At 39.7% G+C, this 14271-nt stretch overlaps 4 protein-coding genes across 4 annotated transcripts; 3 read left to right on the forward strand and 1 right to left on the reverse strand.

Annotated features, from left to right (window-relative positions):
• Positions 1 to 1424: 1424 nt before the first annotated feature.
• Positions 1425 to 3818, forward strand: GCK72_016531 (uncharacterized protein; the record flags this gene model as incomplete). Its single annotated transcript, XM_053731552.1, has 8 exons — positions 1425 to 1492; positions 1903 to 2143; positions 2194 to 2332; positions 2377 to 2465; positions 2516 to 2615; positions 3093 to 3198; positions 3322 to 3503; positions 3628 to 3818. The coding sequence occupies 8 exons, from the start codon at positions 1425 to 1427 to the stop codon at positions 3816 to 3818; spliced, it is 1116 nt and encodes a 371-aa protein (XP_053580465.1).
• A 958-nt stretch (positions 3819 to 4776) lies between these two features.
• On the forward strand, positions 4777 to 5962 carry GCK72_016532 (uncharacterized protein; the record flags this gene model as incomplete). The annotated part of the gene is made up of 3 exons (XM_053731553.1): positions 4777 to 4858; positions 5560 to 5722; positions 5773 to 5962. The coding sequence occupies 3 exons, from the start codon at positions 4777 to 4779 to the stop codon at positions 5960 to 5962; spliced, it is 435 nt and encodes a 144-aa protein (XP_053580466.1).
• Positions 5963 to 10179: 4217 nt separating this feature from the next.
• Positions 10180 to 11838, forward strand: GCK72_016533 (uncharacterized protein; the record flags this gene model as incomplete). The annotated part of the gene is made up of 3 exons (XM_003100388.2): positions 10180 to 10251; positions 10305 to 10534; positions 11331 to 11838. The coding sequence occupies 3 exons, from the start codon at positions 10180 to 10182 to the stop codon at positions 11836 to 11838; spliced, it is 810 nt and encodes a 269-aa protein (XP_003100436.1).
• A 123-nt stretch (positions 11839 to 11961) lies between these two features.
• GCK72_016534 (uncharacterized protein) lies at positions 11962 to 13608 on the reverse strand (the record flags this gene model as incomplete). The annotated part of the gene is made up of 2 exons (XM_003100329.2): positions 11962 to 12166; positions 13526 to 13608. 2 exons carry the CDS (start codon positions 13606 to 13608, stop codon positions 11962 to 11964), a joined length of 288 nt encoding a protein of 95 aa, XP_003100377.2.
• Positions 13609 to 14271: the final 663 nt, after the last annotated feature.

A 14271-nucleotide genomic window follows, 5' to 3' on the forward strand; every position in this document is an offset into this window, starting at 1 on the left:
TGGAGGGACTGAAAACGATGCATTTAAAAGAATAAGTGTTTCTTTACCTGTATACTCCCTAGCTTCCCTGGCAACTAAAAGTCAATTGGGCAATTGCTAACTGGGATAAACGAAAATGGTCACATCGATTGCAGAGATGAGAAGATGAGATAAAAATAAATCATATTTAGCCTTTTTCAGTTGAAAATGCACTAAAATTCGAGAGTGTGACATAGTAGCACAATTTCTCCCACAAATTAAATGCTTTATGGATCAAACAGATCAAAAGAAGAGCTTCATTTTTGTAATTGAAAACTTGTTGGTACGGGCTCTCCCTACAGAGTTATGGTTATTTTAAGGGGACAGCTCAAAAATCACTCTACTTTCCAGTGAAATGGGGGAAAAATTACTTTGTCGATTGGTGACTTGCTAGGGAGAGTCTGTACAGAAAAGTTGCAAACTACAAAAATAAACTCTACTTTTGATATGTATAGTTTATACATAATTTACTTTGTGGGAAAATCAGTGATACCGTAGAACCCTCTCAAAGTTGGTCATTTTCAACGGAAAAGGCCAAATTGTATATCTTACTGAATGGTACTGTAACTCTGCGAAAATAGAGTACAACGAATCCAGACGCTTTTGCAAACTTATTTTTTGGAAGTGAGCCATACACAAAGCTTATTTTAAGCAAGCAACCTCTGACACCATGACTCACTTCCCCTAGAACGTGTGTGACTCACCTAGAATTCCAGGAGTCTTTACTATGATTCCAATCAGTTGACAAACACAAATAAAAGTTTCTTATTCAACTTTTTGATCCGCTTGTAAACTTGTCTAGAAGATTATCAGTCATCACTCCCTATTAAACGATCATTCTTATTATTTATTTGTTTTTAGGGAAGCCAAGTTCAGGGGGACCAACTGTTGGAAAGATTTTGGGTTTCTATAAATTCGGTGCTCAACCCGTTGATAGTGAGAGCAAACACCGGACAGTTTGGCTATTGAAAGTACCAAAAATACCGTAACTACCGTAACTACCGTAACTACCGTAAGTACCGTTACCGTAAGAAAGTACCGTAAATACCTTTTACCGTACTAAATTAGGAGAAATGAAAAAAGAAGATTACTGTTTCAAATTCACCATTCAGGTTTTCTCTGCACAAATGGCTACTGTATCTTGTAAACATATTTTCAGATTATTCATTTCCATGTAGGGCATCAACTATTTCCAGATCTCACTATGATGTGATTTTCCGCAAAAAATCTGAAACTCCCTGCGGAAGAAAAATAAAACGAACTTTGAGTTGTGACACCCCCGTGCTTATTGAAAAAGGCATCCGGAGTGCTTTCCGAATTGATGATTTTCTCAAGTTGCTCTTCACCTTTTTCTTATTTTTTCATAGCGTTGCGTCATTTTTATTCTTTTTGCTTTTAGGAGCGGAATGCTGCGGGGAATATTTTTATTGACTATTTTTACTTGGAGTTTGGACTCATATTGTCCGTTTAAAAAGTAAGAATTCATTGTGAAGAGACGCGGAGAGGCTAGAGTGTCTGACTTCTCTGCGTCTCTATTTCTATCGCTCGGCTTTGAAGCCATTTATCTCATAGCCCAAAACAGCTATCAAACAGTTGTCAACTAGTAAAATGTGTAAAACTTTATGCTCTACATTTTTGTAGTTGACAACTTTTTGATAGCTATTCACGATTTTGAGATATGCCCCTTCAAACATGAGCGTCAAGAGAAAGACCGAGGGGGAGACGCAGTGAAAGCAGTCACTCCCGCTTCTCTGCACTCTCTCTCCTCCTCTTCTCTATGCCATCCCATGTTTGAAGGCGCATATCTCGAAAACGTGAAACGTTATCAAAAAGTTATCAACTACAAAAATAAAGCTCTTGAAATTTGCTATATTATAATTCCAGTCTGGAAATTTCCAGAGCATTCGTCGATGACCTCCTCGTCATCCCAACCGATGACTATCTATCCGTCGAAAAAGAGGAGGCTTCAGAAGTTTGTGAGATTGAAATTCACAGCTCTACCGGAGATTTGCTATTGGTTTCTATCACTAATTTCCTAATGTTTTCTCATAGAAGACCCAGAAATCCAAATGATATTATCGTGAGGAACAGTGACATGCAGTTCATAGTGGATAGTAAACCGAAGGTATGGCATCTGCGCTCTACTGAACTAATTCCAAGATTTACTATTTCCAGGGCTACCAACTAATGAAGACACCCATCTGGTTGATCATCCCAATGAATTTGAATTTCCGCTCAATTCTATTATTCTCAAATCCCAAAGATTGCTTTTCCTACGACACCCTGAGATGTCCAGATTATAGTCTTTGTTACAGTAACCCAAAAAACCAAATAAGCTCACTCCATTTATTGTTTCAGACTGCTCCAAATACTGTTTCTCTACAGAATTAGAATGTGACGGGTATGATACTTGTGGGGAGGATGAGTCGAGTTGCACTTTTATAAATGTGGGTTTTCAGAAAAATTCAAAAAAAAATTTCAGAAATTTGAATTTCAGCCCCGCACCCCTCATACCTCGTACCGTTACGGGAGAGATGCGCTCTCGTCAAGTCAGATTATGTTAATCGGATTTTTTGCACTGAATGGGTCTTTTATAGGTAAGTTTTTAGTTTTTGTATAACAAACAAATTACGAGATTTATTTTTCTAGTTGACAACTTTTTGATAGCTGTTCACGCTTTTGAGATGCACGTCCTAAAAGACTTGTTATTGTACCCAAGAGACGCAGAGAAGGCAGATGCTCTCGTTTCTCTGCGTCTCCCCTCTCTTCCTCTCCCTCCACTTAAGTTTAAAGGCGCGTATCTCAAAAGCGTGTGAAGGAATGAAAAAACAAACAATTACAAAAATATACCCCTAGAGTTGATCTATACACCTGACTAGGTTTGAAAACGATGGGATATTAGGTGAAAGAGTTACAACCTCTCAAAGTTGACCAATTTTTCACTATAGTGACCAAAATGTAACATTTAAACCTTTATATCTCTGCACCAGAAATATGCCAGAAAACTAGGAAAATCAAATTATTTTTGGGTCCAGTAAGATTCTGGAAAGTTATAACTTTTTTGTCTATTCCAGTATTCTTCCTAATCCTCTCGCTCTGCTCCGCTGGCCTCTTCTATCGATGCCCTTTCTACGCCAAAAATAGCAAAGCCTCCCGCCACACCTTCATTCGTTATCTCCGGTGAGTCATTTGTCTGGAAGACGGAACTATTATTATCCCACTACAAAACATTAAAAAAAACAACAAAAAAGCTTAGAAACTACCTTGTCTAGGTAGGAGATTATCCGAGTCTTTTCCTTCCAGCGAAGCAATCCCACCAGCCCTCGCTCCACCATCACAACCAGATCAAGGGGATCAGGGAAAAAATGAAAACGAGATTACACTGACTGTACCATCGACACCTCCAGGACATACACGTCATCGTCATTCGATTCTGAGCAGAATCAATTTTCAGCCGGCGCCCGCGTTGAGTGAGATTGAGCCGGGTAGGTCACAGATCGGATCTTACAACAGCGCTCTACCGAAAATTGTGTGTGAAATTGAGAGACTCGGAGAAAAAGAGAGGGGTTTCGGTGGAGCGCAGTTGTAAGAACTGTGAAGACCTTTCAGAAGTCGAGGACCGTGAACAGTCTTCACAAGAGTCAATTTGTGAGCCACCTGCTCATCAGCCTGAAGTATTTCTTCGACGACAGAGCTTACCGTTCGGATTGAATGCAGTTCCCCTCTCCACGGATTCAATGACAAAGACAGATGACAAGAAGACTAGATTCGCATCTAGAGCCATGTCATTTCAACATTAGTGTTTAGTTTTCTGGTTTACTTCTATTTCTGAATGAAACGACTTTTCTGTTTAAAAAAAACCACTTTTGAGAGTTCCTAACTCTTTCCTATCAAATCAAGTTAACTTAAATTTACATGAATTTTGTAGATCACATCTCAATCTTCATTTTTGTAGTTGAAAGTTTTTTGAGAGCTCTTCACGCTTTCGAGATACACGGCATTGAAGTTACCTTCCTGGAACTGAGAAGAGGAAGAGACGCAGAGAAACGAGAGCGTCTGCCTTCTCTGCGTCTCACCTCGGTTCAAGATACCCATCTTTGATGCTCTGTATCTCAAAACCTAGAATCGCAATCAAAAAGTTGTGAACGACTAAAATGGAGATATAGGTTTGCTTGTTACAAATAACTAAATTTGAAACAATTTGAACAACTTTTGACAAAGTCACAGCTCATTAAATTCGGTCTATTTTTCACAGATTCGCAACCGAGCAGATCGTTTTCAAAAAGTTTATTTCAAGCATAGGCAAACCGATTAAGCCAATTATCCCACCGTTTCTTTCCCTGCCTCATAATTCTCTCTAAGTGAATACATTTTGTGATTTTTTGTGATCCACAAAACATGATATTTTGTTTTGGAGGAAGCATCCTCTGCAACTAATTACCGCCCATAAACAGGATATTATCTCTTACGTAATCATTATTATCTAATCCCGGGGAGAAAAGTGTAGTTTGACAAAACTGTTATCAGAAAAAATTAGGTTTTTTGAAAATCTTGTCAAATACTAATTGGTAATTCAAATTAGTCTGCAAATCTGAAAATCAGAAAAAAAAAGTTGTTCTCTGAAAACAAAAATGAAGTCATCAAAATGGATAAATAACAAAAAACAGGATTCTCCCTCCATCCACCTCCGAAAATCCACATATAAAACAACCTAGACAGGTGATTAATTGCTTCTGATCACTAATTTTTCCTGTTCCAATGATTTCGTATTTCTTAATTTGCCTGGTGCTTGTACAACTTAGCAAAGCATGTATCCCAACTCAAAATGTGGACCCTTATCGTAAGTATGATAATTTACTAGGGAAGATCATTGAGACAATTTGGAGTTTTGGGATGTGACCTATCTCGTTGGAAAGCTGAGAAAACGCTGATTCCAAATATATATTCAGTTTTTACCCTCGAGGCCTGGTATCCGAGAAAAACAAGGTCACAATTCTGAAAATTGACGCAGTATTACCTTTTTAGGCCTGAGGCTTGAGCCCAAGGGCTCCGTGTACCTTAAAACGTAGTTTATTTGAAAAACCAAGTTATGACCTTCAATAATTGCATTAATAAGTAGCTTAAGATTTTCTTAAAGTTTTCAGAGAGTTAGAAGGATTTGAAAAAAAAGGAAAAAATTTCAATCTAAAAAAAATTTCGTTGAAATAAGATTTTTGAGCCTACGGATGCACCAAAAACACAAATTTTGAATTTATCTGGCTGTCGGTGTGTCAGAATGTCTGGATGTCCTTAAATCCCGGAATTCGGTTAGGTTTTCAGAATGTTACAATAATTAGTTGCAAAATATTGCAAAATTTTTTGCGTTTTCAAACTTTGACTCTGTTTTTCTCGAATACCAGACCTCGAGGGAAAAAACTGAGTACATATTTGAAATCAGCGTGATTTCAGCTTTCCAATGATATAGGTCAGGTCCCATAACTCCAAACTGAGTTCATGACCTTCTCTAGTTAGTGTAAAATAATAATTTCTCATATTTTTAAGCTTGCAAAACATGTGCAAAAGTGTACGACAGCACGTGCCAAGGTACTGGTATTCCAAGTCCTTCAAATTGGTGTGCTACTGCCTCTGACGTAGGCGTAAGCTATACATTAGGCCCAATTGACCCCGAGTACTGGGTTTATAACACTGAGGATGACACTTGCTGGTAATAAAAAAACCTTTTCCATTCGTTAAAACAGTTTTTTTTAATTCCAGGACAATTCTCTCATGTCCATCTGGAACATCAGCAAGATACTTGTTAACCGGTGGTATCACGTCTGAAGGGAATTATGGTGGAATGGAGACGGTTTCGTTCTGCAAAGAATCTGGAGTTGGCGCAGGAGAGTGGGCAGTGTGGTTAGGAGAACATATACCTCTGGATAGTATGAGATGTCAGAATGTTTGAAATAAATTTGGCAATGTTTGAAATCAATATGACAGTTTTTGAAATGTAAATCAGTGGAAACGGATCAATCTAGTACACGGCCATGTTCTATTGCAGCGAATCTTCCAGCGTTCTAATAGAAACGCTTTTTTTTGTATATTTCCCTGTTACAGCTTGTTTCCGGCAGACTTGTCAAAAATCGGGCCGGGCCGGGCCGGGCCGGGCCGAAATTTCTCTTGGCCCGGCCCGGCCCGGTCGGCCCGGATTCAAAAATGGGTACCATTTTTACCAATTTTTTTTTGAAATTTTTCGAAAAAAAGAGTAAAAATGCTTAAGTTATCATACACATTCAAGTTTTGATTCAATTTTAAATGTTTATTCGAAAACTATACTTTTTTCAAAAAAAAAAAAATTTCCAAAAATTTCCAAAAAAAAATGTTGAAAAACAAAAAATGTTTTGAAAAAACGGGCCGAGATTTTTCCTGATTTTGGCCCGGCCCGTGACAAGTCTGGTTTCCGGCAACATAATGAACACTGTCTAATAATTAGAATGCATTTTTCTCGAAACATCTCTATCGTATAAATTCCCTCTAATTTTCAATTGTTTTCAATTTCCGCTAGTCCACAGGGGTGCGAGACGTAAGGTTCGCAACGAAAAGTTTTGAATTTACCGGCCGAGTCGCGTTGCGTGTGCGTCGCGTTTTTCATTGAAAGATACGACAAACACACGTTAAACTTGAACTTGGCACTCAGCCAAGTCTGTTTTTGGCACCGTGCCAATAGCTGAGCGACGGAGCGTGTTTAAGAGACCTTGCGTCGCGCACCCCTGTGCTAGTCAGATTACTCACTATAAAAAATCTTACATGTCAAGGCCCGGGCTGGGCTTTTTTCAAAACTTTCGGCCCGTCTTTTGAACGGAATTTTGTTTTCAAATTTTCAAATTTTAGTAATTTCTCAGGCATCTGAATATTAATCTAATTAGACGCGGCATAAGTCAGATTAGCTATAACATTCGAAAATTCTTTAGGTAAAAAAGAAATAGTAAATTTATTCAAATAAAAAACAAGAGTTTTACAATCAAAAAAAATATAGAAAATAATACAGAAAATAAAAATTAGAAATTAGTCGAAAATCCATTGCAATGAAAGTGGAAAAGTCCTCGTTGTTCTCTGCCTGCTGCTGTCCATCGTTGTCCACTAAGCGAATTTTTCTGTAAAATGAACGAAATTACCAAAAAAAAACTGTTTGATTTCGGAACTCACAAAAAACTCTTACAGAAAATAAAAAAAATTTGGAATACTATTCGCTCATAAACTTAATCACCGGATCATTCTGTCTCACCGCGTGGATGTAATCATCGCGAATAGCAGAACCTACTCCTAAACGCATGGAACAGTAAACTAGCCACTGATCCGGAGTCGTTCCTAAGGGCACGCGTGTGAAGACCTCCCGTAAGAGGATCTCCGACATTGCGAACAGAGTTCGCGTATTTTCTGGGCGTACAGAACCTACTCCTAAACGCATGGAACAGTAGACTAGCCACTGATCCGGAGTCGTTCCTAAGGGCACGCGTGCGAAGACCTCCCGTAAGAGGATCTCCGACTTTGCGAACAGAGTTCGCGTATTTTCTGGGCGTACAGAACCTACTCCTAAACGCATGGAACAGTAGACTAGCCACTGATCCGGAGTCGTTCCTGAGGGCACGCGTGCGAAGACCTCCCGTAAGAGGATCTCCGACTTTGCGAACAGAGTTCGCGTATTTTCTGGGCGTACAGAACCTACTCCTAAACGCATGGAACAGTAGACTAGCCACTGATCCGGAGTCGTTCCTAAGGGCACGCGTGTGAAGACCTCCCGTAAGAGGATCTCCGACATTGCGAACAGAGTTCGCGTATTTTCTGGGCGTACAGAACCTACTCCTAAACGCATGGAACAGTAGACTAGCCACTGATCCGGAGTCGTTCCTGAGGGCACGCGTGCGAAGACCTCCCGTAAGAGGATCTCCGACATTGCGAACAGAGTTCGCGTATTTTCTGGGCGTACAGAACCTACTCCTAAACGCATGGAACAGTAGACTAGCCACTGATCCGGAGTCGTTCCTGAGGGCACGCGTGCGAAGACCTCCCGTAAGAGGATCTCCGACTTTGCGAACAGAGTTCGCGTATTTTCTGGGCGTACAGAACCTACTCCTAAACGCATGGAACAGTAGACTAGCCACTGATCCGGAGTCGTTCCTGAGGGCACGCGTGCGAAGACCTCCCGTAAGAGGATCTCCGACTTTGCGAACAGAGTTCGCGTATTTTCTGGGCGTACAGAACCTACTCCTAAACGCATGGAACAGTAGACTAGCCACTGATCCGGAGTCGTTCCTAAGGGCACGCGTGTGAAGACCTCCCGTAAGAGGATCTCCGACTTTGCGAACAGAGTTCGCGTATTTTCTGGGCGTACAGAACCTACTCCTAAACGCATGGAACAGTAGACTAGCCACTGATCCGGAGTCGTTCCTGAGGGCACGCGTGCGAAGACCTCCCGTAAGAGGATCTCCGACTTTGCGAACAGAGTTCGCGTATTTTCTGGGCGTACAGAACCTACTCCTAAACGCATGGAACAGTAGACTAGCCACTGATCCGGAGTCGTTCCTATGGACACGCGTGCGTAGACCTCTCGTAAGAGGATCTCCGACTTAAAAAAAGCTAGAGTGATTGTTGTATACACTCATCATGGCTTTTTCTTCCAGGCTTTCGAGAACTGTTTGGCGTCGGTTCTGAAAAATTTGAATGTTGTAAGAGATTACGGAAATAAACAATAAGAATGATAAGTAAACAAACGAAACGCAAAGACAGGAGCGAAAACGAATTTCAGCGGAAAACATTTCCTAGAAAACAAAGAAACTTTTGGATGAGCAGAGAAATAGAGTTTGGCACAGCATTGAAGCAAAACACAACGATACAGCTTGTGAGAATGGACATTTGACAAAAAAAGACTGAAAACTGTAGGAGACGGTAGAAATCTAGATAGATCTGGCGCACGAAAAACAGGTGGGAAGCAGAAAAGTTTGGCGCTTTAGTGGACTGGGTGGGCGTGCGCGTGACAAAATGCGAAAATCGGAGGTGAAACTGGAGGACAACCTGAACGGAACTGCTCTGGATAACAATTTTTTTTTCAAATTTCTTAGGTCCAGGTTAGGTTGGATAAAAACGACAAGGAAAATAAAAATTAAAATAAAACGTTTTCTCATAGATTCTATGAGAATACTTACGAATCGTACAAAAACATGATTATCAATCACTGCTACAAATTAAACGTTTTGGTATTGGAGCGCAAATGTATTATTCATTCAAAATTGTGAAGATACTTTTATTATATTCAGAGAAGAAGGTTTCCGGGAGGAACTCTAATAAAAACTTAGTAAAAGCAACAGCGAAAAAATAATAATCAATATTTTGAAGCTCTCTAACTAAACACTCGGCAAAACCTAAATTAAAAACGGTAGGCGAAACGTAAAAACTGAAATAAATTCGACCGGAAAGGGCGAAAATTGAAAAAATTGGGGGAAAAATGCAAAGTCAGATCCTACAAAAAAAAATATCTACGAAAATGGGTCGCTGGCAACTAAAATAGAAAATTAAAGCGATAAAAATCTCAATTTTGGTGAAAATCTAGAAAGAACATTAGGAAAATCACTATTTCTTCCGGCTATTCTGTTAGCTAACATACTTCGATTGAAAAACGACATGTTTTGAAATCCCGCTGTTTCTTAGTTTTTCAGCGAGAATAGCCGGAAGAAATAATGATTTTCCTAATGTTCTTTCTAGATTTTCACCAAAATTAAGATTTTTATCGCTTTAACATGTAAGAAAGCCGGAAAATGAGCGATGGCAAGTCGGAACGAGTAAATATATAAGAAAATTCAGAAAACCCCGATTTCAAAGTGATTTTGCTGAAAACGAAAGGAAAACTAAACGAAAAAGCTGAGAAAAAACCAAAACAAACTGAAATCGACGAGAAAATTATGACAGATCGATTGCTTCAAAAAATTAATTTTCCCTCCTTGGTACGACACTCCGTTATTCCGCACCGCGTGCTGTTTAGCGTAAATTATTTTTCAAATTAATTCCCTTTTCGAAACGGAAATATCCCCCTTCTAGGCTATTTTCTCTTAATTTTAGTACATTTCGCTTCTCTAAAAATCAAAAATTCGATATTTCAGCTAAAAACAACCATCTCAACTCACAAAAATGGCTAGAAATGCCGAAAAAGCGATGACCGCTCTGGCGCGATGGCGGCGAATGAAAGAAGAGGAGGAGAGGGTAAGTTTCTTGTTAAAACTGATTTTTATGAATTTTTAATCAATTCTTTGCAGGGTCCAATCGCCAGAAGACCACACGATGTGAAGGATTGCAGAAATTTGTCAGATGCGGAGAGATTCCGACGAGAAATCGTTCGAGACGCCTCGAAGAAAATCACAGCGATTCAGAATCCGGGACTCGGCGAGTTCAAACTTCGTGATTTGAACGATGAAATCAATCGGCTGATCAAATTGAAACACGCGTGGGAGCAACGGATTCGAGAGTTGGGCGGTACAGACTATCGGTAGGTTTAAGTGGGCCTTATGTAGCTTAAAACGCAATATTGTGGTCTGAAAAATATACCAAAATGTAGATCTCGGCGAGTTCTATCTCCTAGAATGGTTTTTTTAAAAACCATTTTCGATTTTTTGGCATTTTTTCCTGGTCACAGACATAGAACTCGCCGAGATCTACATTTCGGTATATTTTTCTGCTCATAATATTGAGTTTTAAGCGAGTTACGGTCTGATTTGCAAGTAGAGCAAAGAGGATCGAAAAATGTTCAGAAATCATTTTTTCGAAAAAAAAACTCCACTGAAAACATGACATTTTGAAAGTAAATCAGACAAAAACGACCAAAACGACGTTTCTAGTGGTTTAAATGCACAAAACCCAGCTTTTTATTGAAAATAACCTATTTTTTCGACTGAAAATATCAAAATGATGATGAAATTGCATCAGAAAGTTTAAAGAATACTGAAATTACTACAGGCCGTTAATGTGCCGCGGCCGGGCTTTTTTGGCCCTTTTTCCCGGCCCGCGGCACGTTATTGACCGATCGTAGTAGGTCACTGACATAGATCTCGCTGAGATCAACATTTTGGTATATTTTCAGGCCATATTAGCACGGCACAGTTGTTACAACTGCGCTCCACCGAAACACCCTTGAAAAATGTCTATTTTTCTCTGAATCTCTCAATTTCGCACACTATTTCCTTCGGTTTCGGTAGAGCGTGGTTGTGAGAACCGTGTCGCTCTAATAATATTGCGTTTTGAGCGAGCTACGGTTTGCAAGTATAAGTTTAACTTCAATTTTTCAGAAAATATGCACAAAAAGAGCTAGACGCGATAGGAAGGGAGACAGGCAACTCCAGGGGCTATAAGTACTTTGGTGCTGCGAAAGACTTGCCCGGTGTCCGTGAGCTATTCGAGAAAGGCACAGAAGGCGAGGAGCAACGAAGGCATCGTGCAGATCTGATGAGGAATATCGATGCGCATTACTTTGGTTATCTGGATGACGAGGATGGGCGGCTCATTCCACTGGAGAAGCTTGTCGAGGAGAAGAATGTTGAGAGAGTCGCCAAGGAGTTTGCCGAGAAGCAAGCGGAGAAACTGAAATACGCGAAGGCTGACGCTGAGGCTCCAGAGAATATCTATAAAGTGGAAGAAGAGGATGAGGACGATCTGGCGACACAGGAATCGACGGTGATCGGGGAGGACGGGCGGCCGATGACGATTCGACACGTGTTGCTTCCAACTCAGCAGGATATCGAGGAGATGTTATTAGAGCAGAAGAAGCAGGAGCTCATGTCGAAGTATCTCGATTGATTCTTTTTATCTATTTTGTTTTTTCTTTTTCCCATTCCCATTTCCATTTTTAACTGTAACAAAGTTTTCAGTTTCCATTAATTGTTTTTTCATTTCCCATTAATTTCATAGCTATTTATAGTTTCAAAAGTTAAGAAGAAAAAGTAGTGATACAAGTAAAACAGAAGCTGTTCGCGATGAAGTGTTACAAAATTCCCTTCCCGAGCACAAGCACAGCTTGTCTCCAGAAGAGAGTTCGGTTCGGCACCCTTCCGGATGGTAGGTGTGGATCAGTGAGTCGTGCGGAAGACAGGTGAGAGCCACGGTGACGCCTTTGCCTGGTTGATTTCTGGAAATTTTAGAAGTTTTGAGGAAAAAATTTGATTTTTCAGGTAACAATTATGGAAAATCGAGAGAAACCAATGTAAATCATTCGCCTCGAACTCCTCTGTTCCAATCAATTTTTCAGTTTTTCGAAGATTTTTTGTGAAAAAAAAGCAGTCTTGCCAAACATAATGAGTTTTTGGCAAAGTTTCGGCGAAAATTACAGAAAATTGCGGGAATTTGACTAAAAACTCGGAAATTCGAAGTTTTTTTTAAACTTCCCGACTTAGAACCGCCCGTATCAGACCTGGTGCAATTCAGAACATCTTAATAGATGATTCTGATTCGTTCCAATTCGATTTGGAGTAGTTTTTGCTTTTTTTCCCCCAAAAAACCCGAAAAATAGCCATTTTTTCTATTTTGTCGCGAAAAAATGATGAACTGAAAATGTTGTGAAAACCACAGAAAATAGTTATTTTTCTAGTTTTCAATCGAAAAAAATGCGAAAAAAACTACGCAAATGAAAAATCTTCGAATATTTGTTGTTTCACCAACACATTTTTTGGAAATTTTGAGTTTTCGTTGATGTTTTTGAGAAAAAACCCGGAAAACAGTAAAATTTCGTGGTTTTTTCGCATTTTTTTCAATTGAAAAACTAGAAAAAATGGCTATTTTCTGTGGTTTTCACCGAATTTTCACTTTTTCATAATTCTTTCGCGACAGAAACCGATGAAAATGTAGAATTTTTGTGTTTTTTGCGAAAAAAATTAACAAAAACTGTCCTAACTCGGGAAGTTCTAATTCAAATTTCTGAGTTTTCAGTCAAATTTTCGGAATTTTTTGTAATTTTCGCGAAAACTTTGTTAAAAATTCATGATTTTGGCAATTTCCAGCCTTATTTTCCACAAAAATTTCAAATTTTTCGGTTTTTTTCCAATTTTTTTATTTGAAAAACTGGAAAATGGAAATTTGACGACTAAAAAACCATACTTGTCAACCGGGCCGAAACGGGCCGACACGGGCCGGCGCGTAACTCGCGTCAAAATGAATATTATGAGCTGAAAAATGTACCAAAATGTAGATCTCGGCGAGTTCAATGTCCGTGACCTACTACGGGCCGGATGGCTATTCGTTAATATGCCGCGGGCCGGGAAAAAGTGCCAAAAAACGCGAAAATGACCAAAAAACCCATTCTAGCCCGGCCCGCGGCATATTAACGAATAGACATCCGGCCCGTAGTAGGTCACGGACATTGAACTCGCCGAGATCTACATTTTGGTATAATTTTCAGCTCATAATATTCATTTTGACGCGAGTTACGACCCGGCCCGTTTCGGCCCGTTGACAAGTATAAAAAAACCAAAATCCAATTTCCTCGACGCACCTCTGTACTCTCAAACACGCTGCTCCCTCGCACAGAGCACACGTGTCCGATGCTTCACAATCCGAACCATCGAGACACCACATCTGATGAGTGTCACGACACAGAATTATGATGACGAAAAGAATGGAGACGATGCTCATCGACGCTCGAGCATGACCGATCGGGCGAGGAGGTGTGGCTGAAATTTGAAATTTTTGGAAAAAAAAATTTTCGAAGAGAAATCGGATTCAGAATCTTCAGCTGTCTATTAGCTCGGCACAGTTCTTACAACTGCGCTCCACCGAAATCCCTTTGAAAAATGTCTCTTTTTCTCTGAGTCTCTCAATTTCCCATACAATTTTCTTTGGTTTCGGTAGAGCGCGGTTGTAAGACGGATGTCGTGCTCATATTCATATATATATATAAATGAAATTGAAGGGAAACTCAGATCAAAAAGGCAGGTGAAAAAAGTGGTAATGAAGTTACACACCACAATAAGAAAATAAGGAAAATGGACTAGTAGTAGTAGTAGTTGTATCAAAGTTGGTGACAGGCGGGGTGGTCCCAACGAAGAAGGGATAAAGTGTTGAGAGGAGAAGGGACAGCTGAGGGACCGGGGGACACGACGACCTATGAATGAATCTATGAATTTCAGATGGAATATTTCATATCGACTTTCTTCGTCTTTCCTAGCTTTTGAAGAGGAACATATACAAAACAATACGCTTTTTTTATATTAGAGATTTTTTTAAAATCTTTTTGGAAGA

The sequence above is a fragment of the Caenorhabditis remanei genome, chromosome V (genome assembly GCF_010183535.1).
Source record: "Caenorhabditis remanei strain PX506 chromosome V, whole genome shotgun sequence".
Lineage (NCBI taxonomy): Eukaryota > Metazoa > Nematoda > Chromadorea > Rhabditida > Rhabditidae > Caenorhabditis > Caenorhabditis remanei.